Genomic DNA, 27,754 nt, shown 5'->3' with positions numbered 1-27,754 from the left:
GATAGAGAGAGAGATCAGCAGGAGAGGGAGGGAGAGAGCGAGAGAGAGAGAGAGAGAGAGACCAGCAGGAGAGAGAGAGACAGAGAGAGAGATCAGCAGGAGAGGGAGAGAGAGAGAGAGAGAGACCAGCAGGAGAGAGAGAGATAGAGGGCAGAGAGATCAGCAGGAGAGAGAGGGAGAGGGAGAGGGAGAGGGAGAGGGAGAGGGAGAGGGAGAGGGAGAGAGGGAGAGGGAGAGGGAGAGGGAGAGGGAGATCAGCAGGAGAGAGAGAGATAGAGGGCAGAGAGATCAGCAGGAGAGAGAGGGAGAGGGAGAGGGAGAGGGAGAGGGAGAGGGAGAGGGAGAGGGAGATCAGGGAGAGAGGAGAGGGGAGAGGGAGATCAGCTGGAGAGAGAGAGATAGAGGGCAGAGAGATCAGCAGGAGAGAGAAGGAGAGGGAGAGGGAGAGGGAGAGGGAGATCAGCAGGAGAGAGAGAGATAGAGGGCAGAGAGATCAGCAGGAGAGAGAGGGAGAGGGAGAGAAAAGTAGTACAATTCCTGAAGACACACACACACAGAGACTCAGACTCAACAGTGTGGGTGACTGTACATCTGTCTCAGTGAATATGAGTGACTTATTTGGAACAAAACATCACATGAACATTTCCATTTCACTATTTCCCTAGAAAACAGGTACAGTTCTATTATACATATTTGACTGACTGGGAGTGACGGATCTTCAGATCTAAAGATGAGAGAATGTTTCTTGCTCATGCTGTGTTACATTGTTAGTGAGAGAGAGAGAGCTGGCAGCTGTATTCAGCAGATATGCATTATAATGCCACACAGAAAAAGACAAAGAGAAGCAGAGAGAGATAGAGGAAGAGGAAGATAGGGAGAAAGCGGGAGAAGGGAGAAAAGGCAGCGAGCGCTGAATGATGTACATATGGGGTAGAAGAGAAAAGTGTCTGCAGGGGTTTGCTGGTCTCAGTTGAACTCTGCCTTCTCCAGTAGCTCTCTATCATAGCAGCTCTGCGTGTGTTTAGGGGAGATGGTTCGATGATCCACGCTCATGTAATGGGAAAGGGCAATTTCACACGGAGACTCCAATTTTTCATTTAAAATTTAGGCCAAACAAAAACCATTGATTTCAAAGTTCAACAAACCATACAACTCTATGGATTACTTTGTACAATTTACACTGAACATTTTATAAAACAAACACATTTACTCGAAGAACTGTGCAGTTTATTTTTTTATTTTTTATTTCACCTTTATTTAACCAGGTAGGCTAGTTGAGAACAAGTTCTCATTTGCAAATGCGACCTGGCCAAGATAAAGCATAGCAGTGTGAACAGACAACACAGAGTTACACATGGAGTAAACAATTAACAAGTCAATAACACAGTAGAAAAAAAGGGGAGTCTATATACATTGTGTGCAAAAGGCATGAGGAGGTAGGCGAATAATTACAATTTTGCAGATTAACACTGGAGTGATAAATGATCAGATGGTCATGTACAGGTAGAGATACTGGTGTGCAAAAGAGCAGAAAAGTACATAAATAAAAACAGTGTGGGGATGAGGTAGGTGAAAATGGGTGGGCTATTTACCAATAGACTATGTACAGCTGCAGCGATCGGTTAGCTGCTCAGATAGCACATGTTTGAAGTTGGTGAGGGAGATAAAAGTCTCCAATATTCAGGGATTTTTGCAATTTGTTCCAGTCACAGGCAGCAGAGTACTGGAACGAAAGGCGGCCAAATGAGGTGTTGGCATTAGGGATGATCAGTGAGATACACCTGCTGGAGCGCGTGCTACGGATGGGTGTTGCCATCGTGACCAGTGAACTGAGATAAGGCGGAGCTTTACCTAGCATGGACTTGTAGATGACCTGGAGCCAGTGGGTCTGGCGACGAATATGTAGCGAGGGCCAGCCGACTAGAGCATAAAGGTCGCAGTGGTGGGTGGTATAAGGTGCTTTAGTGACAAAACGAATGGCACTGTGATAAACTGCATCCAGTTTGCTGAGTAGAGTGTTGGAAGCAATTTTGTAGATGACATCGCCAAAGTCGAGGATCGGTAGGATAGTCAGTTTTACTAGGGTAAGTTTGGCGGCGTGAGTGAAGGAGACTTTGTTCAGGAATAGAAAGCCGACTCTTGATTTGATTTTCGATTGGAGATGTTTGATATGAGTCTGGAAGGAGAGTTTACAGTCTAGCCAGACACCTAGGTACTTATAGATGTCCACATATTCACGGACGGAACCATCCAGGGTGGTGATGCTCGTCGGGCATGCGGGTGCAGGCAGCGATCGGTTGAAATGCATGCAATTGGTTTTACTAGCGTTTAAGAGCAGTTGGACGCCACGGAAGGAGTGTTGTATGGCATTGAAGCTTGTTTGGAGGTTAGATAGCACAGTGTCCAAGGACGGGCCGGAAGTATATAGAATGGTGTCGTCTGCATAGAGGTGGATCAGGGAATCGCCCGCAGCAAGAGCAACATCATTGATATATACAGAGAAAAGAGTCGGCCCGAGAATTGAACCCTGTGGCACCCCCATAGAGACTGCCAGAGGACCAGACAGCATGCCCTCCGATTTGCCACACTGAACTCTGTCTGCAAAGTAATTGGTGAACCAGGCAAGGCAGTCATCCGAAAAACCGAGGCTACTGATTCTGCCGATAAGAATATGGTGATTGACAGAGTCGAAAGCCTTGGCAAGGTCGATGAAGACGGCTGCACAGTACTGTCTTTTATCGATGGCGGTTATGATATCGTTTAGTACCTTGAGTGTGGCTGAGGTGCACCTGTGACCGGCTCGGAAACCAGATTGCACAGCGGAGAAGGTACGGTGGGATTCGAGATGGTCAGTGACCTGTTTGTTGACTTGGCTTTCGAAGACCTTAGATAGGCAGGGCAGGATGGATATAGGTCTGTAACAGTTTGGGTCCAGGGTGTCTCCCCCTTTGAAGAGGGGGATGACTGCGGCAGCTTTCCAATCCTTGGGGATCTCAGACGATATGAAAGAGAGGTTGAACAGGCTGGTAATAGGGGTTGCGACAATGGCGGCGGATAGTTTCAGAAATAGAGGGTCCAGATTGTCAAGCTAACAGTTAGTAGGCCGGGGCTAGACAAGGTAGCAGTTAGCGGACCGGGGCTAAACAAGCTGGCAGTTGCACATGTTTGGTAACAAAGTTTCTAGAATCTCCATCCGTTTCTTTTGTTTCCATGTTTTCCAAAAACTTTCCAAAATATCTGCTCTGAATGAAGACTCAACATGTCTGAAGAAAGAATGGGATGTCAGCTATGACATGATACCTTGACTTTGTCAAAATCTATTTTGGTCATTGAACAGTAAGTGAAGTGGATTTACACCCGGTGACAGAATTGCAGAAACAGAACTTCATCATGGGTCCCTGATCTGTACTACCCAGAAATGCATCATAATGGATATGATGGTCATTCTCTTCATGGTGATGTATCCTGAATAGGTACACAAAGGTAGAAATATGCAATATCCTCCTTTGCATATTTGGGTATTATTCTATACACAGGCTATTATTTTTTATGAGCTCTTTAATGAGTACAGTATAGTTCAGTACAGAACAGTACATTATAGTGTACTCAACTCTAGTGTGCTCTACTGTGTTCTGTACTGAACTCTACTCCATTCCACTCTACTGTACAGTATAGGACTGTAGTAAACTATACTCTACTTTACTGTACTTTTCTTTACTGTACTGTACTGTATTGTGCTCTACTGTACTGTATAGGACTGTAGTAAACTATACTCTACTTTACTGTACTGTACTGTATTGTGCTCTACTGTACTGTATAGGACTGTAGTAAACTATACTCTACTTTACTGTACTGTACTGTATTGTGCTCTACTGTACTGTAACATACGTACTGTACTTTATTCAATAGGGATGTGCATCTTTTCCTTTCAAGACGATTGAATATGTACATGAACGATACGTTTGTGTGTGTGCGTGTGTGTGTGTGCGCGTGTGTGTGTGTGTGCATGTGTAAATGATGTATGTCTATGGTGTATGAACTTTCTCGGCACCTAAGCTGAGCCATAAGGGAGACTAGAAATCTACCACCCCACTACCACTATCAGATCACAGTTTGGTTCTGAAATCACCATCCCCCACTAATTAACTTGTCATTACCATTTACAAATTAGCTATGACATAGCCAATGAATATATAGCACAACTTTAGATTTCATCCCCATCTCAAAATCAAATGGTTTTGACCGTTTGGAAGTTTTTACTGCAAAGCAATGAGCCTCGCAAAGGTGATTGCTGTCCTCGTTAATAAATCATTAACTTTACCCTGTATATCTAAAATGAAACATATTAAATTTTTTATTTAACCTTTATTTAGCTAGGCAAGTCAGTTAAGACAAAATTCTTATTTACAATGACGGCCTCCCAAAAGGCAAAAGGCCTCCTGCGGGGATGGGGCTGGGATTGAAATATATATATATCCACTACCATTCAAAAGTTTGGGGTCACTTAGAAATGTCTTTGTTTTCCATGAAAGCATACATGAAACTAGATGCAAAATGAATATACAAGGTTATAAATAATGATTTTTCTTTTTCTCCCCAATTGTTCGTAGACTATCTTGTCTCATCACTACAACTCCCACACAGGCTCGGGAGAGACGAAGGTCAAGAGCCATGCATCCTGCGAAACACAACCCAACCAAGCCGCACTGCTTCTTAACACCGCGCGCATCCAACCCGGAAGCCAGCCGCACCAGTGTGTCGGAGGAAACACTGTACACCTAGCGACCTGGTCAGCGTGCACTGTGCCCGGCCTGCCACAGGAGTCACTAGTGCGCGATGAGACAAGGATATCCCTACCGGCCAAACCCTCCCTAACCCGGACTACGCTAGGCCAATTGTGTGTCACCCCATGGACCTACCGGTCGGCTCTCAACAGAGCCTGGGCTCAAACTCAGAGTCCCTGGTGGCACAGCCTTAGACCACTGTGCAACCTGGGAGGCCCATAAATAATCATTTTTAATTGAAATAATAATTGTGTCCTTCAAACTTTGCTTTCGTTAAAGAATCCTCCATTTGCAGCAATTACAGACTTGCAGACCTTTGGCATTCTAGTTGTCAATTTCTTGAGGTAATCTGAAGAGATTTCAGCGCATGCTCCCTGAAGCACCTCCCACAAGTTGGATTGGTTAGATGGGCACTTCTTATGTACCATACGGTCAAGCTGCTCCCACAAGAGCTCAATAGGGTTGAGATCTGGTGACTGTGATAGCCTTCCTTCTTCAAGATCCCTTTTACCCTGTACAAATCTCCCACTTTAGCACCACCAAAGCACTCCCAGACCATCACATTGCTTCCACCATGCTTGACAGGTGTCAAGCACTCCTCCAACTTTTTTTTATTTTTTTCTGCGTCTCATGACTGTTCTTCTTTGTGATCCGAACAGTTCAAACTTAGATTTCCAGTGTCTGTGTTCTTTTGCCCATCTTAATTTATTATTTTTATGGCCAGCTTCTTTGCAACTCTGCCTAGAAGACCAGCATCCCGGAGTTGCCTCGTTGCTGTTGATGTTGAGACTGGTGTTTTGCGGGTACTATTTAATGAAGCTGCCAGTTGAGGACTTGTGAGGCGTCTGTTTCTCAAACTAGACACTCTAATGTACTTGTCCTCTTGCTCAGTTGTGCACCGGGGCCTCCCACTCTTCTTTCTATTCTGGTTAGAGCCAGTTTGCGCTGTTCTGTGAAAGGAGTAGTACACAGCGGTGTACGAGATCCTCAGTGTCTTGGCAATTTCTCGCATGAAATAGCCTTCATTTCTCAGAACAAGAATAGACTGACGAGTTTCAGAAGAAAGGTCTTTGTTTCTGGCCATTTTGAGCCTGTATTCAAACCCACAAATGCTGTTGCTACAGATACTTAACTAGTCTAACGAAGGCCCATGTTATTGCTTCTTTAATCAGAACAACAGTTTTCAGCTGTGCTAACATTGTTGCAAAAGCGTTTTCTAATGATCAATTAGCCTTTCAAAGTTATAAACTTGGATTAGCTAACAAAATGTGACATTGGAACACAGGAGTGATGGTTGCTGATAATGGGCCTCTGTACGCCATTAAAAATCTGCCGTTTCCAGCTACAAGAGTCATTTACAACATTAACAATGTCTACAGTGTATTTCTGATCAATTTGATGTTATTTTAATAGTCAAAAAAATGTGCTTTTCTTTTAAAAACATGGACATGAAAGCTTTGTTGTAGAGCGTTTAACACAAAATCCGTGGAGTGGCCAGCTGAGTATCATATGCATATAAATAGATGAGAGAGCTTCCTACTGCCTGAGCTATGTTGTTGATGTACATTGAGAAGAGTGAGGGGCCTAGGATCGAGCCTTGGGATTCCTCGCGTTGGTTAGTGAGCGAAGCTGGGCAAAGTGTGCAGTTTGACTAGGCTACTGATATTGTCTGGGGTTGCTTGGCATGCAAAATTACTTGTAGATCAATGACTGTCAACACAGTTACTTGCAATTTGACACTGAAATGTGAGAGGTATTTTCAGAAGGTAGAAAGAATGTAATATGAGCAACAACAACAACAAAGTGAACCGGCCATTCGTAACGTTTGAATAGATATTCTGACCGATGCATGCTACATTTGGATCAGTTAAGGGGTCTGCAAACCGATGCACTTGTATCTTAAACATTTGAATCGGGACTGATGGGTATCGGTGAATCGTTACATCCCGTAGTACTCTACTGTGCTCTACTGTAATGTACGTACTGTAATGTCTAAACTTGTGAAACATAGACGTCTATGATTGGTTCAGATTTGGTCCAGTCCGTACCAAATCTGAACCAATCATGGACACCTATGTTTGGGCCAAATGAAGGCAGGTCCAGATGTCTGTGGACATTGAAATCAAGTCTAGGGTGAACTGACCAAATTTGATAGATGGATGTCCGGTGTCGGTAGGTGCTCAGTGGTTGAGGATGCTGGTTACAGTAAATGGAAAGAGGGGGCTCATTGTTAGGTGTCAGTTAGAGCCGGGAGAAGTGACATTAATTGGAGAGAGAGAGAAAGGAGTGAGAAGAAACAGAGTGAGAGGGTGAGAGAGAGAGAGAGAGAGAGAGAGAGAGAGCGAGAGAGAGAGAGAGTGAAGGAAGGAAGGAGATAGAGAAAGAGAGAGGGGGGTTTGTCACACTTGCTTAGACCACCAGATGACAGAAAGAGAAAGACAACAGTTATCAGCTGAACATAATATTATGCAAGTGGAAGGGAGGACAATAGCAAGTGAACCAACTGTGGTCTGTGCCTACTATGATTTCCCATTGTAGCCAATTCAATTCCAGAAATGTTTGTTACAGATATTTCTGAAATTCTGTTACCGTAAAAACATTACTAATTCATAGGTATACCTTAACTTGTTACTTCCCAGGAACTTTCATTATCCTCCCTCCTCATGAGGGACAGAAATTATAAAATATCTTAAAGATACATGTGGGTTTTTGGTAACGGATTCAAGGCACAAGGCAATTTTTCTTCAACTTAAAAAATGTAGAAAAAAATTATCCTAAATTAAACATGTGTTGATATTAGTCTGCAGGGCTCATTACTACAACATGATTTTGTTTTGGTTTATTTGCAATATATTTTAAGACTTTTTCTGGTAGATGTTTTATAAGACCTCTTTTCCATCTGTTTGACAAGAAATCAAAGCCTTTGCTTGTTCCTATTTTTTACGATGGAAAATGATTATATGCCTTAATTTCAAAAAAATATAGACTCTTATTTTTCATTTGAACCCCAATTTGACATGTTCCTATGAACTTGTTGGTGAACATGGGTCCTTTTACATGGAAATTACAGTAACATTGTCTGAGACCTTAAAACTTGTGTTAGATCCCCGATTAAATTCCTAGGCTTTATCTCAGACATACAGTTGAAGTCAGAAGATTACATACACCTTATCCAAATACATTGAAACTCAGTTTTTCACAATTCCTGACATTTAATCCAAGTAAAAATTCAATGTCTTAGGTCAGTTAGGATCACCACTATATTTTAAGAATGTGAAATGTGAGAATAATAGTAGAGAGAATTATTTATTTCAGATTTGATTTCTTTCATCACATTCTCAGTGGGTCAGAAGTTTACATTACACTCAATTAGTATTTGGTAGCATTGCCTTTAAATTGTTTAACTTGGGTCAGATGTCTCGGGTAGCCTTCCACAAGCTGGGTAGCCCTCCACAAGCGTTTCGGGTAGCCTTCCACAAGCTGGGTAGCCCTCCACAAACGTTTCGGGTAGCCTTCCACCCAATAAGTTTGGTGAATTTTGGGCCATTCCTCCTGACAGTGCTGGTGTATCAGAGTCAGGGTTGTAGGCCTCCTTGCTTGCACACGCCTTTTCAGTTCTGCCCACACATTTTCTAGAGGATTGATGTCAGTGCTTTGTGATGGTCACTCCAATACCTTGACTTTGTTGTCCTTAAGCCATTTTGCCACAACTTTGGAAGTATACTTGAGGTCATTGTCCATTTGGAAGACCCATTTGCGACCAAGCTTTAACTTCCTGACTGATGTCTTGAGATGTTGCTTCAATATATCCACACAATTTTCCTTCCTCGTGATGCCATCTATTTAGTGAAGTGCACCAATCCCTCCTGCTGCAAAGCATCACCAGAACATGATGCTGCCACCCCTGTGCTTCACAGTTGCGATGGTGTTCTTCAGCTTGCAAGCCTCTCCCTTTTTCCCCCAGAATAACAATGGTCATTATGGCCAAACAGTTAAAAAAAATTGTTTCACCAGACCAGAGGACATTTCTCCAAAAAGTACGATCTTTGTCCCCATGTGCAGTTGCAAACCGTAGACTGGCTTTTTTTATGGCGGTTTTGGTGCGGTGGCTTCTTCCTTGCCGAGTGGCTTTTCAAGTTGTGTCGATATAGGACTGGTTTTACTGTGGATATAGATACTTTTGTACCTGTTTCCTCCCCCATCTTCACAAGGTCCTTTGCTGTTGTTCTGGGATTGATTTGCACTTTTCGCAAAAAAAGTATGTTCATCTCTAGGAGACAGAACGTGTCTCCTTCCTGAGCGGAATGAAGGCTGCATGGTCCCATGGTGTTTATACTTGCGTACTATAGTTTGTACAGATGAACGTGGTACCTTCAGGTGTTTGGAAAGTGCTCCCAAGGATGAACCAGACTTGTGGAGGTCTACAAAAAAATTTCAGAGGTCTTGACTGATTTCTGATGATGTCAAGCAAATAGGCACTGAGTTTAGGTAGGCCTTGAAATACATCCACAGGTACACCTCCAATTGACTCAAATTATGTAAATTAGCATTATGTAAATCAGAAGCTTCCAAAGCCATGACATAATTTTCTGGAATTTTCCAAACTGTTTTAAGGCACAGTCAACTTAGTGTATGTTAACTTCTGACCCACTGGAATTGTGATACAGTGAATTATAAGTGAAATAATATGTCTGTAAACAATTGTTAGACAAATTACTTATGTCATGCACAAAGTAGATGTCCTAACCAACTTGCCAAAACTATAGTTTGTTAATAAGACATTTGTGGAGTGGTTGAAAAACAAGTTTTACTGCCTCCAACCTAAGTGTATGTAAACTTCCAACTTCAACTGTAGTACTGTGCACACAAATAGGCCTATTTGTTTCTCCCTGCTCAATAAGAGATTACCAAACCATGTGAACTTGAGGTTGGGTGACGATAGGTTAGGACAGGCTGGTTTGGTAAGAGGCCACTAGTCTCTCTGTCAAGCTGCTCAGATTGAATGAGTCTCTCTGGATAAACATCACTTCACCTCGCACTAAGATAGAGAGAGATCCCCAGGCCTCCTGAAGAAACGGAGGTTTAATTTCCAGCAGGATAATCATCAGCATCACTCAACCAGGCAGAGAGAGGGATGGAGGGAGAGAGAGGCTCTAAAGATGATGGACTCTCCATTTCCCTTTACACGCACAGAGATATAGCCAATTACACACACACTGCATCTCAAAGCGCAGAGAGGAGATAGCCAATTCCAGGCACTGGCAGGCAGAGTACAGAGAAGAGGTTTTAAATTCTCCGTCAGGACTATGGAACTCTGCTAAGCTCCAACCTGAGATCGGAGATCGGAGCGGATGTGTGTGTGTGTTGGGGGGGGGGGGGTAGAAGCTAAATTAGGCTAATCAGCCTGATCAACGACATCATTTCCACATTCCCAATGTCTCTCTGTTTGAAAGGACTTATATCTCATAGCTCTGACACCTCTCCCTCTCTTCCTCTCTAGCCTTCTCTCCATCACTCCTGTTTTTTCTGTCTCTGTCTCTCCCTCTCTCCTCCTGTAGACTAAACAGAGAGAAAGCAGACCCTGGTCGCAACAGGATGTGGCACACTGCTCTCACGCACACACGCACAGAGAGAGAGAGAGAGAGAGAATGAGAGAGTGAGAGATGTTTCCACTATATACGAGAGATGTTTCCATGATATAGCCTAATCCCTCAGAAAGTGTTCAACAGGAGACCATTAACACTTGACGTTCATAACAGTTTAGACCTGGAGGATGAATAACCATGTCTGGGACTAGAAGTCTCATGTTAGATCCTGTGATAATACATCAGGCTTTGGCTCAGTGGGCTGACACATTCTTGAGTTGCACAGAGAGGTGATCTGGTCAGTCACATTGGTAACAGATAATTTCTTATTATCCTCTCCTCCGTGTATGGATTCATTTTCCAGCACTAGGCTAGCCGCCAGACCTGACTGACTTCTTACCCTCATCTCCATACTAACAATGGTAGGGGGTTAACTTTGTGTGTGTGTTTGTTTCTGTGTGTGTGTGTGTTGTGGCGGGATGGGAGTTAACCCTTAAATTCTTAGTGATCCCTTCGCACGCCAATCCCGTTAATACTCATAATAATAATCCATAAATCATACAAGTGTTATACATGGGTTTAAAGATTAAATTACTGTTAATCCAGCCACAGTGTCAGATTTCAAAAAGGCTTTACGGTGAAAGCAAACCATGCTATTAGGACAACACCCCATCAAACATACACATGAAAATCATAATTCAACCCGCCAGGCACAACACAAAAGTCAGAAAAAACATATAATGCTTGCCTTACCTTTGAAGATCTTCTTCTGTAGGCACTCCAATATGTCCCATAAACATCACAAATGGTCCTTTTGTTCGATAAATTCTGTTGTTATATATCCAAAATGTCCATTTATTTGGCTTGTATGATTCAGAAAATACACCGGTTCCAACTCGCACAACATGACTACACATTATCTAATTAGTTACCTATAAACTTCATCCAAACATTTAAAAAAACTTTCCTAGTCCAACTTTCTGTATTTTTAAATGTAAATAATCAATACAATTTAAGACGGAATAAACTGTATTCAATACCGGAGGAAAACAAAGTGGAGCGAGCTTTCAGGTCACGCGCCTCAAACACAACAGTACATTTCACTCGACCCTCGTTAATAATATGCATATCCTAGGTTTTCTGGGCCTGAGTAGCAGGCAGTTTGGGCACACTTTTCATCCGGATGTGAAAATAGTGCTCCCTAGCCTGAAGAAGTTTTTAACCCCATGGGAATAGCAGCCAAGCTGAAAGCTTGTTTAGCACACAACACCCCATCTAGGCCACTAAACCCATCTGCATCTCCACCCCCTCGCCTATATACTATCTGCATCTCCACCCCCCAGCCTATACACACACATCTGCATCTCCACCCCCCCGCCTATATACTATCTGCATCTCTACCCCCAGCCTATATACTATCTGCATCTCCACCCCCCCGCCTTTATACTATCTGCATCTCCACCCCCAGCCTATACACACACATCTGCATCTCCACCACCCCGCCTTTATACTATCTGCATCTCCACCCCCAGCCTATACACACACCCCCTGCCTATACACTGCATCTCCACCCCCCACCATATACTCTGCATCTCCACCCCCTGCCTATATGCTATATACTGCCACCCATCTGCATCTCCACCCCCTGCCTTTATACTATCTGCATCTCCACCCCCAGCCTATATACTATCTGCATCTCCACCCCCTGCCTATATACTATCTGCATCTCCACCCCCCAACCCATACACACACATCTGCATCTCCACCCCCCTGCCTATACACACACATATGCATCTCCACCCCCAGTCTATATACTATCTGCATCTCCACCCCCTGCCTATATGCTATCTGCATCTCCACCCCCCAGCCTATATACTATCTGCATCTCCACCCCCCCAGCTTATTTACACACATCTGCATCTCCACCCCCCAGCCTATATACTATCTGCATCTCCACCCCCCAGCCTATATACTATCTGCATCTCCACCCTCCTGCCTAAATACTATCTGCATCTCCACCCCCCTGACTATACACACACATCTGCATCTCCACCCCCAGCCTATATACTATCTGCATCTCCACCCCCCTGCCTATATACTATTTGCATCTCCACCCCCAGCCTATATACTATCTGCATCTCCACCCCCCAGCCTATATACTATCTGCATCTCCACCCCCTGCCTATACTGCATCTGCACCCCCCCACCCCCAGCCTATATACTATCTGCATCTCCACCCCCAGCCTATACACTATCTGCATCTCCACCCCCAGCCTATACACTATCTGCATCTCCACCCCCAGCCTATATACTATCTGCATCTCCACCCCCCAGCCTATACACTATCTGCATCTCCACCCCCAGCCTATACACTATCTGCATCTCCACCCCCCAGCCTATAGACTATCTGCATCTCCACCCCCAGCCTATACACTATCTGCATCTCCACCCCCCAGCCTATATACTATCTGCATCTCCACCCCCAGCCTATACACTATCTGCATCTCCACCCGCCAGCCTACACACTATCTGCATCTCCACCCCCCAGCCTATATACTATCTGCATCTCCACCCCCAGCCTATATACTATCTGCATCTCCACCCCCCAGCCTATATACTATCTGCATCTCTACCCCCAGCCTATACACTATCTGCATCTCCACCCCCCAGCTTACACACTATCTGCATCTCCACCCCCAGCCTATATACTATCTGCATCTCCACCCCCAGCCTATACACTATCTGCATCTCCACCCCCAGCCTATACACTATCTGCATCTCCACCCCCCAGCCTACACACTATCTGCATCACCACCCCCAGCCTATACACTATCTGCATCTCCACCCCCCAGCCTATACACTATCTGCATCTCCACCCCCAGCCTATATACTATCTGCATCTCCACCCCCAGCCTATACACTATCTGCATCTCCACCCCCCAGCCTATATACTATCTGCATCTCCACCCCCAGCCTATACACTATCTGTATCTCCACCCCCCAGCCTGTACACCCCTCTCTTTTTGTTCTGCATTTCTCTCCCTTTTTCTCTCTCCCTCTCTCCCACTATAAGTCTCTCTACTCTCTCTTCATACAAGTACAACAATACTATATTGTTGTATGTGTGTATTACATCAGGCCAGGCAGCAATGTATACTATGTCTCCGCCAGACAGCCATAGGTCCTGTCAGTCAGTTTATTACCATGCAAGATTAGCCAGAATCAACAACCAGACACTCATTACATTACAGATTCCCTTTACCAATACTTCATTAATACCACATGAATACTGCATTAATACTTCATTATGACCACATTAATACTGCATGTGTCTGGCTCCCCTCAATGGGCTCTCCATATCATAGGCTCTCCCTGTGCGACTGTGTGTGTGTGTGTGTGTGTGTTTGTGTCAGCAAAGACAAAAGGTTCCCTCTGAATCCTCCCTGCTCTTCATCCTTCAAACTGAAGCAGCCACACACACACACACACACACACACACACACACACACACACACACACACACACACACACACACACACACACACACACACACACACACACACACACACAAACAGTCACACACACATACACACACAAAATGAGATTCCTGCTCCTTAATAAATGTTGAGGGTGTCTTTGCCAGAGTGTCAGTGCTCAGATGAATAAAGCACAGCTACGGCTGGCTGTCTAGTCTGAAGGAGACATCTTCAACTAATACATCGAGAGAGAGAGAGAGAAAGAGATATATATATATATATATATATATATATATATATATATATATATATATATATATATATATATATAGAGAGAGAGAGAGAGAGAGAGAGAGAGAGAGATAGAGAGAGAGAGAGAGAGAGAGAGAGAGAGAGAGAGAGAGAGAGAGAGAGAGAGAGAGAGAGAGAGAGGTTGCCTCGGAGCATTCCACACATCCACGATCAGTGTTTAGATTCTACTGCTTCTGCTGGTGGCTCTGGCAGGTCTGCTGGCTGCACCCCACCAGACACTCTGTCTCTCAGTCCTAGAATGTCCGTATGTTCAATAGTCACCCTGGTCCCCTTCAGTGGACTGGGAAGTATGAGAAGAAGAAACACTGGTATATTAATAATTTATTTTTATTTTTTATTTAACCTTTATTTTACTAGGAAAGTCCGTTAATAACAAATTCTTATTTACAATGATGGCCTACCCCAGCCAAACCCGGACGAAGCTGGGCCAATTTATCGCCACCTTATGGGACTCCCAATCATGGCCGGATGTGATACAGCCTGAAATCGAACCAGGGACTGTAGTGACTGTAGTCCTTTAGATGCTGCGCTACTTGGGAGCCGGAACTCACAATCAAAGAAGATTGTGAGTTACATTTTGTATACTATGTACACTACTTGGGCCAAAGACATGACATGGCATGACATTAACCTTTTATCATATAGGATACTGTTAATCAAACTAGACTGTGTATAAGGAAGAACCCCAACATCCAACCATGTCATTGTTCTGGCTGCTTTGTTCAGTCTATGTTATGAAACATGCTATACTGCTGCAGCTCTAGACTACACAGCCAGCCAATGAGGTAACTAAACCATTTCTGTCTACACCTGGCTTGTCTGTCAAGCAACAACATGAATAGCACAGGTGAAGTACTCTCTCTTTCCATTATTCCCCACCCCCTCTCTCCCTCCCTCTATAATTGTCTTTAGCTGCAGGGGCCAGGGGTGGATATCACTGATGTCTTTCAGCACTTTATTGTATTTAACATTGAGGTGCTTTCTTTTCTTCCTGATGTCACATTAGATTTCCCAAACAGATTCCCAGCTATAATGCAATATCACCCCCCACACATGTTACAGCAACTCTGTTCTGGAGGACTCCAGCCAAGGAACATTCTGTACAGCAAGTTGGCAGCCAAACAGCCCAAATACGACGTCAGATTAGACCGTAGCAGAGCCACGTACCTTGACCGGGGGGCTTCGAGTGGCCACCGGCAGGTCCCTGATCCCACTGCCCGGGGGAGAGGCGCTGATCCCGGCTACACAGCCCTGAGACCGCCCGCCTCCCACCAGGGACTGCCTGGTACTGCCTCCATTCCGTGGCCGCTGTTTGATCCCGTCCAGCAGACGGACCAGCAAGATATTCGCGGGAAGATCATCCACCTCACAGCCGACTAGGATGCGACATTCTGGGCATCTCAGTTCGTTTCTGGAGCTGACTATGTTCTCCAAGCAGCGGCGACAGAAGGTGTGTTGGCAAGGCAGGACTTTAGCTGTAGTGTCCAGCCGCTCCAAACACACTGAACACTCCAATAGATCCAACAGAGACGACTCGTCCATCTCACACTGCGTTATTAATGACGTTAACCGAGTGCGTGTTGGTTTCTTGTTGCGCGTGTAATGCACCAGAAACTGAAGAATGCATTTCGGCGTAATGCTGTTTAAAAGCACAATTTCCCACAACAGAGCCCGTGCAGGGAACCAGGCAGCCCCTATCGCTCTCTATTCTATTTCTCCTCGCCCTCTCTCTCTTTGCTTGCTCGCACAGCTGTGCAGAATGCAGTGAGGTCACGCTCTGCTGTGCAATTTCCCACAACGAAGCCCATGCAGGCAACCAGGCAGCCCCTCTCGCTCTCTTCTTTCTCTCTCTCTGTGTGTGTGTGTGTGTGTGTGTGTGTGTGTGTGTGTGTGTGTGTGTGTGTGTGTGTGTGTGTGTGTGTGTGTGTGTGTGTGTGTGTGTGTGTGAGAGAGAGAGAGAGAGAGAGAGAGTGTGATGTTACTGTTATTCTATGGGGATGAACAGAGTGTGGAATGCATTCAAGTGGTATAATGCAACACTGATTATCCCCAAAACCTGTCACCATATCTGATGCGCTAGTAGTGTGGCTTATCTTTATAAATAATGTGTCAAGTCAATAAGCAAACTGAGACAGATATTTGGTAGACTCCATTAGGATAGTAGGTCATTCTACCACAGAATAACCAACACCAGTGGAGGTCGGTGCCATTTAAAATGAAGGAGGACGATTACATTTTTTGATGAGCATGGCTTTATTTCTATTACAGCATATTGGATGGCTGTCATTCATATTCCATTCACCAAGCTCAATGTAACAGCGATAGGTTTAGGCTACTACATGCTACTCAAACGTTCTCTATGAGGTTGCAACAACCTAGTCTATGAATGAAAGTTTACAACATAGGTGCACACGGGTCGAGAGAAAAATTTGAGGTGACAGACAGTGACACATGGACAGACACTATTGACTGCATCTAGCTGATCTAGGGTGTAATCATTAGTCCAGTAGTTGCAAATGAGAGTTTCTATTGAACAAATTCATGTTTGTTAATCCCCGTTTCGTTCCGTTTGCTTCCGTTTAAGAAACGTTTTTCAACAGAGTCTGTGGAATCCCCTGATCACACATAACCACAGTTCACTTTCATAGCAGCCAAGTTGTAATTCCATTTCATGTCTATGCTCTCTCCTCCTCTCTCTATTTCATTTCGCTACTGGACTTCAATGCACAACACATCAGCTGTATGTGACCAGGCAAAAAAACTTTCCAAGCCAAACCATATCATAACCACTACACACAGCCTACATCGTTGTCACCATATTAGCTAAAATAATGCCATAGTCAACATAGCTAATAGACCTAACGCATTTGTAAACCCACTACGATCTTGCAGTAACGTTGCAGTATACAGTCAGTAAACAGTTTACCACTTACACAGGTGGGCCCCAGTGGCAATACATTTGTAAAATCAGGATCTCCTCCGGAAGTTGTCATAATTACTGTGTAAGTCTATGGAAGGAGGTGAGAACCATGAGCCTCATAGTCAATGTACCCAGAGGAGAACAGAAGCTAGCTGTCCTCCGGCTACTTTAAAAAATTGTTCTAATAAATGTTACCTGTATTTCACTAAGCAAGTCAGTTAAGAACAAATTCCTACTTACAATGACGACCTACCAAAAGGCAAAAGGCCTCCTGCGGGGATTGGAGCTGGGATTAAAACATTTAATTAAAAAAATATAGGACAAAACACACATCACGACAAGAGAGACAACACTTGCTCCTACCTATCTCTCTGATTTGGTCCTGCCGTACATACCTACACGTACTCTACGGTCACAAGACGCAGGCCTCCTAATTAGACAGTTAGGATCAGCTTAATCTCTCCCTTTAAATAAAGGACGAACCATCGCTGCCTTCCACGCAATGGAAGCCTCCCCAGAGAGGAGAGACAGGCTGAAAACATCAGAGAGAGGCTTGGTGATGATAGGGGCAGCAACCTTAAAGACGAAAGGGTCTAAACCATCTGACCCAGATTGCTTTTTGGGGTCATGTTAAGGAGCTCTTTTAGCACCTCGGACTCAGTGACAGCCTGCAGGGAGAAACTTTGTAGCGGGGCAGGGGGAAAAGAAGGAGGAGCATTGGGGCTAGTCGCATTAGAAGGGGTGGGAAATGAGGAAATGTTGGACGGGCAAGGTGCATGGCTCAGTCAAATGGTGCTATCCTACAGAGTGCTGTTGAGGCTACTGTAGCCCTTCATTGCAAAACAGTGTGTTTTAATCAATTATTTGGTGACGTGAATACATTTAGTATAGCTTTATTTAAAACTGATAACTTTAATGTTTTAAACATTTATTTTCATGAAATTCACTGAGGAGGATGGTCATCAGATTTTTTTTCTTCTCGCTAGTTGGCTATATAGGTCTGCTAATAAATGACTTGTAAAGGCCCATTGCACTACTTTTGTGATTAATATTAACATGTGTTTTCATTCAGATATTTCAGGGAGTGCTGCAGCACCCTCATCACCCCTACTTCCTGCGGCTACGCATCAGTCAGACCAGAGCAGACAAATGTGTGAAGATACTGCCACCCTGCTGACATCTAAAGAAATATCTGTTGTTTGTATTGTGGACAGAGGGTAGCCTCGTATTGATGGTAACAAAGGGGTTCTAGCGGCGCCTGCTGGTGATATGTTGAACTGATCCATAGCGCAGATGTTTTGATGAAAAGTATTAACTGCTTGAGCCTATCCTGTAAGATCTTAGATGTTGTTCTTGGACTGAACACACACACATATTCCTAGTAGCCACCCAAACCATGTTTCTGGTTTGAAATGACACCATAGTGCACTCCTATTTCACAGAGCCTTACAGGGAACAGAGTACCACTTCAGATGCAGTCTAAGTTCCTGTTAGAGCCCCATGGCTGAGGAAGGAGAAGGTCTGTCAGCTGCACAGTACATTTTGTCTCTGTCTCTGTCTGTCTCTACCTGTTTCTCATGTTTAACTCCTGCCCCAGGGTGTGTGTGTGTGTGTGTGTGTGTGGGGGGGGGGGGGTTATTAAGTGGCAGGCTGTGAGTTGAGTTCCACAGATCAGACATGCTGCCTGGCTAAGGGGCGGCACTGTTATCTACCACCCACAGAGACGAGCACAGGGCCTAAACCTCCTGACGTGCAGGTAGTGTGTGTGTGTGTGTGTGTGTGTGTGTGTGTGTGTGTGTGTGTGTGTGTGTGTGTGTGTGTGTGTGTGTGTGTGTGTGTGCTTGTGTGTGTGTTTGTGTGCAGGGTCACCTCTAGCCTTTTGTAGGGCCTAAGTGAGATATGGTTGGGGGGCCCCCCCACATCACAAGCAAAACTTTTTAGTGTCCCCCCCTGTTGGTAAAAGATAAAATGTTGGCAGTGTTAAAGTACATTTCCTGCAATTCTACACATTTTTGCCATGACTTATGCCATGTTCATATCACATCTGTGTGAGAGTGACTAACAAAATCAAAAGGGGTCCCTTGGAGGTCAGGGGTCCCTTGGAGGCCCTTGGAGGCCATGAGCACATGCTCTGCGTGCCCGGTCGGTAATTTGGTGATGATTAGGCCTACTACAAGGTTTAGATAGCTGGTAGAATACCTTACCTAGTGTTAGGTTCTAAATTAACCTAGTAAAACTGACGATTAGTAAAGCTTAAACCAAGTTTATTCACCCATTGGGTCATACAGCTGCATAAGACAAGACATGGTTCCACCTGCGGTAGTATATATATATATATTTTACATGGCAAGTCAGTTGAGAACAAATTCTTATTTACAATTACAGTCTACCAGGGAACAGTGGGTTAACTTGTTCAGGGGCAGAATGACAGATTTTTACCTTGTCAGCTCGGGGATTCGATCCAGCAACCTTTCAGTTACTGGCCCAATGCTCTAGGCTACCTGCCGTCGCATATATACCCCAATTTGGGGTGGAATCTCCCCCTTCTCTCTAAACATGACATCTTTGTTGCTAGGCAGGAAATAAACTATTCCTTCTCCCTTAACATGATCTGACCTGACCTTGGCCCCCTTCCTCACTAAACCCCATCTCTCCACCCTTATCAGTGCCTGCCAACATGTGATCGTCTTTCCTTCACTCAGTACAATCCAAGCTAAATTGCCTCCACCATATTCATTCCTCCTACAGATAACCATTAACTTCTGGTGTAGGTAGACCCTCCTAGACTATAACACTCAATATTTGAATAGGATGCCTGATAATTAACACTATTCCAAGTTTAGCAGTCAGAACCCAGAACCCATCACTAGCAATACAAAATGTTTTTCTGACATGGGTGCTAATTGAGTGACTGAAATAACAAGTGGAAAACTGCTGATGCTCTACCAAATTAAAACATTGCACCTTGTGTATTCTACTTTTCAAACTATCTTAGATCCTAAAAAAACAACATTTGTATTATATTTTTTGGGGGTCGTGGGGCCCCCTAGCAGCGTGTAGTCAACAAATAGGAAGAGGTGGCTGTGTGTGTGTTCACCTACACCCCCAGTCAGAGACTTCACATGCCCCGTCTGAAACAGACAATGTGTGTCAAGGATTGGACTTTACAGTCACACAAAGACTCACAAATAGAGGCAGATATGGAATGTCATCATCGATATGATAGCCCACCATAAGCAAGCAAGTAAGTTTCTACGTGTGTGTGTAACTAGCCCCTCCCTCTCCTGCCCACATGTTATGCGTGTTTCATCTAACCATCCCAAACGCAATTCACCACTGAAAATCTGTGTCTGAGTGTTGTAAAGAAAACAGTTGTGAAGTTGTTATATTTAAAACTGACTCTACATCAATAATGTTACCAATAGGCTAGCCTTCTCTCTTCACCCAATGTCCTTCCACCGTGGAAACTAGGTTAGCTGACACTGCAGTCACCATGGTAACAGAATTTGCTCTCCTGTTGAAGAGTACAGTGGTTAGAGGACAGCATACACGTATGTGTGCGTGTGTGTGTTGTGTGTATGAGGACGTGTATTTACAGGAGAGGATAGAATATGCCCACCTTTACAGAGTACCCATCATGCAAAGCGTCAGGAGCCTGGAACTCCTGTGACTTACATGGATGGCTAAATATAGTTTAAACTTTGAATAGAGAGAAGAAGTCTGCGATATTTGTTTTGGCTTCACTAGCTAGATAACTTCCTCCTACACCAGCTGTCTTTATTAAAGACCTGATATTGGCCTTATCGCTGTTGGCTTTAGAAGACAGCTGACTGGGGTTCTGTTTGCTCTGGCTGTGGTCCTATGGTAGTAGTAATCTGGAGTAACGTAATATGATAGGTGTTTTCATCCCAGTGAGGCTCTGTTGCTCTTCACTGGTCTCTTTGTTTGTCAGTCTGTCTGTCTGTCGGTCAGGAAGGAAGGAAGCTGCTCCTGTGAGGATCAGAGATGAGAGGATGAGAGGGCCACCGGGCTCAGAGCTGCCAGAGAGAGAGAGAGGAGTGAGAGGAGAGAGAGAGAGAGAGAGAGAGAAAGAGAGAGGGGGGGCAGAAAGGTATAATTATAGGACTTACAGGAGTTAGCTCTTCAAACACACCTCTCTCTCCTCAGAAGCTCTAAGCACCTCTTTTATCTACTCTTTCCTGCGGAGGAGCGGAGAGGAAGGGGAGAGGGAGACCGGGCAGAGTAAGGAGAGAAGACAGACAGAGAGACAGAGTGGTGGATTCTCTTTGGTCAGTTCTCGTGCCTCAGGGAAAGTCCAGGGTTCGGTCCGTCCCAAACAACTGGCGCCGACTGATAAACAAATAAATAAACATCACATCAATAACTCAACACTCATAAACCAGAAGGAACATTTCAAATCTTAGACACATGAACCAGAGTCTGAAGCTTTCATGTTCTTTAAAGGAACAAAGTATGAAGTTTAATGCTCCCCTTTAATTTATGGACCAACAACACGGATACCAGATACAAACACAAACCCCTCCTCTCCCTTCCTCTCTCTGTCAATTAGCTTGATGGCACACTGATGAAAGGATAGATGCAGATACATGTGAGTAGATTTATTCAATGGTCTCCGTCTCACCACATCAGTAGCCTAACAGTAGCTAGAATAGGTTAATTCAATAGCCTACCAAGAGGAGATGTATTGTTTGGGGTTCACCTCTAGATGTCGTAGTGGAGTCGTGGAGGCACATAAATACCATTCGCTACCTGCATCAGGTTGATCCTCATCTTCTAGGGCGGAGAAAATTTATATTTTCCTGTGAGGAGGAGCTACTCTGGATCGCCGGCCATGCACACGGTGGGCTGAAAACAGCAAGATTAACGAAGGATTTGTTTACAGCTGTTTAGATATTGGTGATGCCTGTCAGACTGGTCAATACAGTCTGATCATTAAGCTACAGCAGTCCGCTCAGAGAGATAGGCTACACGCCGCCAGACCTGTCCCGTTTCAACTCCACCCTACACGCAGGTAAAGTGCTTTGGAATGTAAAACGGGATTGCTGCAAGATTTGGGGAAATTCCTGGAGCATTTATGCTGCAGACACATATATAGCCTACTTAACTGTCATTTTAATTTTCGAAAATAACTGCATGTGTTACATTGTTTGTTTGGTCGAAAATGAAGCAAATATTCAGAAAGATTTGCCACTGTTGTAAAAATATAAATGGACAAATGTCAAATTATCTACATATTTAAATAGGTGTGTTTATCTGCCTTAAAGATTTGATAATATAGCCTAGTAATTGCTCTAAACCGGAGTTTCTTTTTCTTTTTCATACCGGTATTTCAGTTTATATAAGACCTGTAGTTAATTGCATGATAATAGAGCGCAGTGTGTGAGTGTGTGTGGTCGCTAAGTGGTATGTTGGGAAGTAATAACGTTTAGGGCAGCAGGTTTATTGCTGATCCATTAGGGATGTAGCCTACCATCGTGGAGGTAATTGTTACATTTAGAGAGCATGGGCTCTTAGTTCACCTCTCATCTCCCGAGAGAGACAGCGGGGTCTGAGACAGCGACGGGTCCTGATCGGTCCCGATCCCGGTGTGTGCTTTACTCTTCTCTCAATCCTCTCCGCATAATTATTTTGACGGTGCCGCCTGGTTTTCGCCCTCCCCGGGCCCTGGGGGAACTCCTGGCCGCAGACAGGCAGCCTAACCCGGGCTCGACATGCTGGGTCCTGACGCTCTCTGAAGTCTGGAGCTTTGAACTATGGCTGCAGCGCTGAGGGTGGAAATCAATCCCTCACTCTGTGTCTCTGCTCTCCGAACCCTCTCCCTCTCCCCCCGGCACACCGCCGCAGTTTTTCATGTTTGAGGTAGAAGGGATAAATAAAGAAGAAATGTCAGAAATAAAAAGTGTAACTCATCTTCAAAGCTTTAGTATGGCGCCGCAGGATTAAATGGATGAAAGGAAATACTGATCATAATAACAACAAAAGTAGCAATGATAATATTACTATTTGCGTAGTAATAATTCGGATAGGCTAATATCTTTTTTAGTAGCATAGTAAGGAATTTAGCTGTATCACTGAAATTCTGCTGATAACATTTTAAACTTTTAAAAAGTGAGCTATATATATTTTTTAAAGACATCATATCTTATTTTGAAGGTTTAGAATGTTCTGTACAAGGACAATGGTGACGTGTGCCTGACAAGCCTGCACTATAGACCTAATAGGCGATATTAAGTTTACAAATGAATGCAGATTTCTGGAGAACAAACACATATCCTGTCTCCAGATACACGTAGCAGAAAGTTCTCATTATGTCAGATAATATTAAATTCAAACAATATGTATCCTAATATAGATTCAAATGTAACACACAAGCTTTTAAGCAGATTCACAGATATCTCCCTGTAAGGTGACTGAGCTCGTCTCAATAGAGGATGTGGAACTCCTTATCCTTAAATGTGTAAATAGATAACCATACGAGCTGACCTGTAACAGATGTTGTTCTAACTTTCAAAATACACCGTAATCTAAGCAGATCCAATGTCCATATATTAACATGGTGTGTAATTGAAGGAGTGTACCCTCCATGCATCAATTAACTTTCAGTAATTATTGTGTTATAACCTAATGTGTTTGAGGAGAGAAGAGGGAGAAGGGTCACTGCTCTCTCTCTCTCTTCTATTGTATGTCTGGCTGTTTGAGGCTAATGAGACGTTGTCAGTCCAGTCCGTCAGACCAAAGCCCAGGGTCCCATAGCCCACTGCTCGGAGTCCTCTACTCACTAGAGCCCAGCCCCTCTCCGACCCCTCGACGCTACAGACACCATAACCATCCCACACTAAACACAAATGGACTGACAGACAGATGGTCAGCCGTTCTGCTGTCATGCTAAAGACTAAGGAACAGAGAAAGGCAGACCGAAACCGTTTTTCCCACCTGCTAATGAGTTAGACACAGTAAATGGACCCGCTCACCTACAATAACGCTCAATAGATAAATCATTAGACGAAGGTAATATGGAGAGAGAGACGTTCTGCCTCAGTGGAGGTAAAGAAGAGAGGGATCAGAGAGAGGCGACGATGAAAGACAGATCACGTAAGACAGAAATCAAAGGGACTACTGAGTGAGGTGGCTGGAGGTGTGTCTGTGTGTGTGTGTGTGTGTGTGTGTGTTACAACTCATTTTAATGTGCATTAAGAGTTTGTTTTTCCTGCACTCTGAAAGGGGATAGTCAGTCTGTAATTAAAGCAATCAGAGATGAAGAGAGATGAAGAGACTACACCACACACACACACACACACACACACACACACACACACACACACACACACACACACACACACACACACACACACACACACACACACACACACACACACACACACACACACACACACACACACACACACACACACACACACACACAGTTGTATCAGTACAGCCTTGTGATGATATGAACCAGTTTAATAACTCTGGGAGTCTCTCTGAAAACATGGAAACAATCTGATATAAGCTTCATCTCCATGAATCATCTGATGTTTATGATGATGCGCCATAAAAAAGAAGAACAAATATGTTGAGTCAATGTACAATTGTAAGGCAACCAGCTCCAAAATGTTTGTGTGTAAACATTTTGTTGAGCAAACTCACAGCTGGTTGCCTTCCAATTGTACGTTGAATCAACATGTTTTTTAAAGTTTTTTTTTACAGTGTAGTCTTTCAGTAAAGAAATCAAACTCTATCCTTTCAATCCCTTCCGCACCCACCTACTCACTTCCAACGGCTGTAATGCCTGGGTGTATTTTCATGTGTATTTCAATATGTATTTAATACTTGTGCTGTTTGTTGGCTGCAAAGTGTTTAGTTCTAATGAGAACAAACTGTCTTCAGTACCCAATGTTCTCCCTTCCCCCAGCTCTGTTTATGATGTTTCTGCATGGAGGTTAGTTGTAGTGGTAACATGTGTTTGAGATATGAGAACATTTGGCAGGTCTGTATGTATTAAAGAGGAATAATTGGCTTTAAAGGAGAAATCCTCCAGTATCTGACTGATTGTGTTTAGGAGTTGTTCATTAGTTGGAAGCAGCAGGATGGTGTGTGTGTGTGCGTGTGTGTGTGTGTGTGTGTGTGTGTGTGTGTGTGTGTGTGTGTGTGTGTGTGTGTGTGTGTGTGTGTGTGTGTGTGTGCGTGTGTGTGTGTGTGTGTGTGTGTGTGTGCGCGCGAATAAGCACGCGTCTGTGTGAGAAAGGCTTTAATTGGGTTCTTGGCTTCATCTCCTCCCTGATTGCTTTGTTAGAGAAGCCACATCCTAATCTGACAGAGTCATTATCAACTCACAGTAAATATCCATTACGGGGTTAAACATTCATTTCCGTTGCGTCCTTTAGATGATAGATCACATCTGTTACCACAGAGAGATCAGGGAACGGGGGTTGGGGTTAGAGAGAGATAGGATTCATGTAGAGGAAGGGAGCTTGGGATAAGACCCAGGGTTCATGGTTAGGGATAAAGTTGGGGAACAGAAAATAACAACAATCAAATCTGTTTACCAGGTTTACAGAAATAACTCCAAAACACATTTTGCTGCATGAACATTAGGATTCACATAGAAAGTTAAACTAGACTGGATATCTAGGATTATTCTGAACATTCTGTCACTTTATGGTTTGAATTGAGGAGATAAAGGTTCTCTAAGTTGACCCATTCTGCATACCCCACCCTACCATGAGACATCCATGTCTTCATCACTGGAAAATAGAAACGGTCGAGTTTGATATTATTTTAAAGCTTAAAAACAGTGTTGTCAAAATATTATATTATTTCTTGAAAATAATGTTTTGAAATTAAAATGTCATCATTTTTAACGTCAAATCAAAAGTGGTGCTGTCAAAATTGGATTGAATTCAAATAGATTTACCCAAGAGAGAGAGAGAGAGAAAGATAAGACAGATGCTATGAGAAGACAGCTGTTGTTCTGGCGCTTACCTTCTGTGTTTTTCTCTGTGTGTGTGTGTGTGTGTGTGTGTGTGTGTGTGTGTGTGTGTGTGTGTGCACGTGTGTGTGTGTGTGTGTGCACGTGTATGTGTGTGCGTGTGTGTGTGTGTGTGTGTGTGTGTGTGTGTGTGTGTGTGTGTGTGTGTGTGTGTGTGTGTGTGTGTGTGTGTGTGTGTGTGTGTGTGTGTGTGTGTGTGTGTGTGTGTGTGTGTAGAAGATGATTGCCCCTCCTGGGTCTCTAGGGGGATTTTCCAATAAATCAGTCTGTCTGTAGACCAACACTGACAGCCCTGACAGGTCCAGGATCAGTAATGACTTAATAACAGTTAATAGTTATAGATAGTTCTGTCGGGTTAGATCAGATCAAGCGTCAGCTGGCTACTATTCACTCTGCTTAACTGCTGTAATGGAAAATGTTTGTTGCATATGACTAATGCTTATGATGACACACAATGGATTGGAGTTATAAAGCACTTTTTCCAACACTCAAAGCGTTTTACATTGCTCATTGACGGGTGAGGATACATAATTAATGAAACTGTGTACCAGGGATGTTACAAGAATACTAGATCACCTTCAATCAACATGATGCTGATAAATACGCATCTGTTGTTGAATACAGCAGCTCAACGTGTTCCATCCTGCTGATTTAGTGATGGTTATTGAAGAGAGACGCACAAGTGGTTATTTCCACCCTGCTAACACGAAAAGACTTTCACCATGCCACCATACAGCGGGTGAATGCAAGCATTTCAAGAGACTGTGTCTCAAAACCTAATGTCTACCTGGCCCACCACTCCACCCTGGACTTGAACTGCCTTTACGACCAGGTCCACCTCAACAAGGCAGTTATCCCAACTTTTGCCAGGACCCTGAAGGACGTCACCCTCAACCGTAGCCCTAACACCTCATACAGGAGCAACAGAGCAACGGACACCCCGCCCAGACCAGCGAGACACCCTCCCAGACCTGTAAGACCCCCTCCGGAAGGACCTGCACCAAGAGAACTCACGCCAAGACCTACACCCAGACCACAGCATCACCAGGCAAACCCCAACCAGCTAAGACTACCCCAAGCAAACCCTGGCCACACAGAATATAGGCCCCCCCATATCAGACCTATGCCCCTTCGGCCCCTGCATCACACACCTCAACATGAGAGCAGGATGTAATTATGCCCAGACCGTGAGCAGAGCAACAGGCCCAACCTCCACTATTGCACCCAAACATTCCCCATCCTGCGACCTAAGAGGCATGTATCAGATGCTCAACATACTCTACTCATATCTACTGTGATGGTCCGGGCCTAAACCACACAAAAACAACACTAGACATTATGGAACAGGAAGCTTTTACTATCTCATCCTGATATATACAAGGTCTGAGGTCATCTGCCTTTGGCCTAAAGAGCCAGAACCCTGACTTCATCATAGAAATTGGAAATACAGACATTGTCATCCTACAAGAAACATGGTATAAGGAGACTGGTTGCCCTCTAGGTTACAGAGAGTTGGAAGTCCTATCCACCAAACTACCAGGTGTGAAACAGGGAAGAGACACAGGAGGTATGCTTATTTGCTATCGAGCAGACCTAACCCACTCTATTAAATTAGTCAAAACAGCAACATTTTACACCTGGCTTAAAATTAATAAGGAAATGTCCTC

General features: G+C 44.1%; 2 protein-coding genes across 3 annotated transcripts in view; one reads left to right on the top strand and one right to left on the bottom strand.

Moving 5' to 3' along the window:
• The window catches only part of LOC135547508 (E3 ubiquitin-protein ligase SH3RF3-like), an 87,337-nt gene extending 71,451 nt beyond the window's left edge, over positions 1-15,886 (bottom strand). Inside the window, exon 1 of the mRNA XM_064976580.1 lies at positions 15,325-15,886. Coding sequence (XP_064832652.1) covers positions 15,325-15,699 — 375 coding nt within the window. The 5' untranslated portion in view covers positions 15,700-15,886. The remainder of the gene's footprint in view (positions 1-15,324) is intronic.
• A 6,003-nt stretch (positions 15,887-21,889) lies between these two features.
• edar (ectodysplasin A receptor) overlaps positions 21,890-27,754 on the top strand; it is a 52,964-nt gene continuing 47,099 nt past the window's right edge. The window contains exon 1 of one of the 2 annotated variants that reach the window (XM_064976582.1): positions 21,890-22,109. Coding sequence is in view for 1 of the 2 variants with exons in the window: in XM_064976581.1 (XP_064832653.1) it covers positions 24,112-24,190 (79 nt within the window). In the remaining variant the exon portion in view is untranslated. Of the gene's footprint in view, positions 22,110-23,869; positions 24,191-27,754 lie in introns of those variants that run through there. The other variant, XM_064976581.1, reaches the window with a different exon arrangement.

The sequence above is a fragment of the Oncorhynchus masou genome, chromosome 10 (assembly GCF_036934945.1).
Source record: "Oncorhynchus masou masou isolate Uvic2021 chromosome 10, UVic_Omas_1.1, whole genome shotgun sequence".
Classification (NCBI taxonomy): Eukaryota; Metazoa; Chordata; class Actinopteri; order Salmoniformes; family Salmonidae; genus Oncorhynchus; species Oncorhynchus masou.
This window is presented reverse-complemented; position numbering and strand designations above follow the sequence as displayed.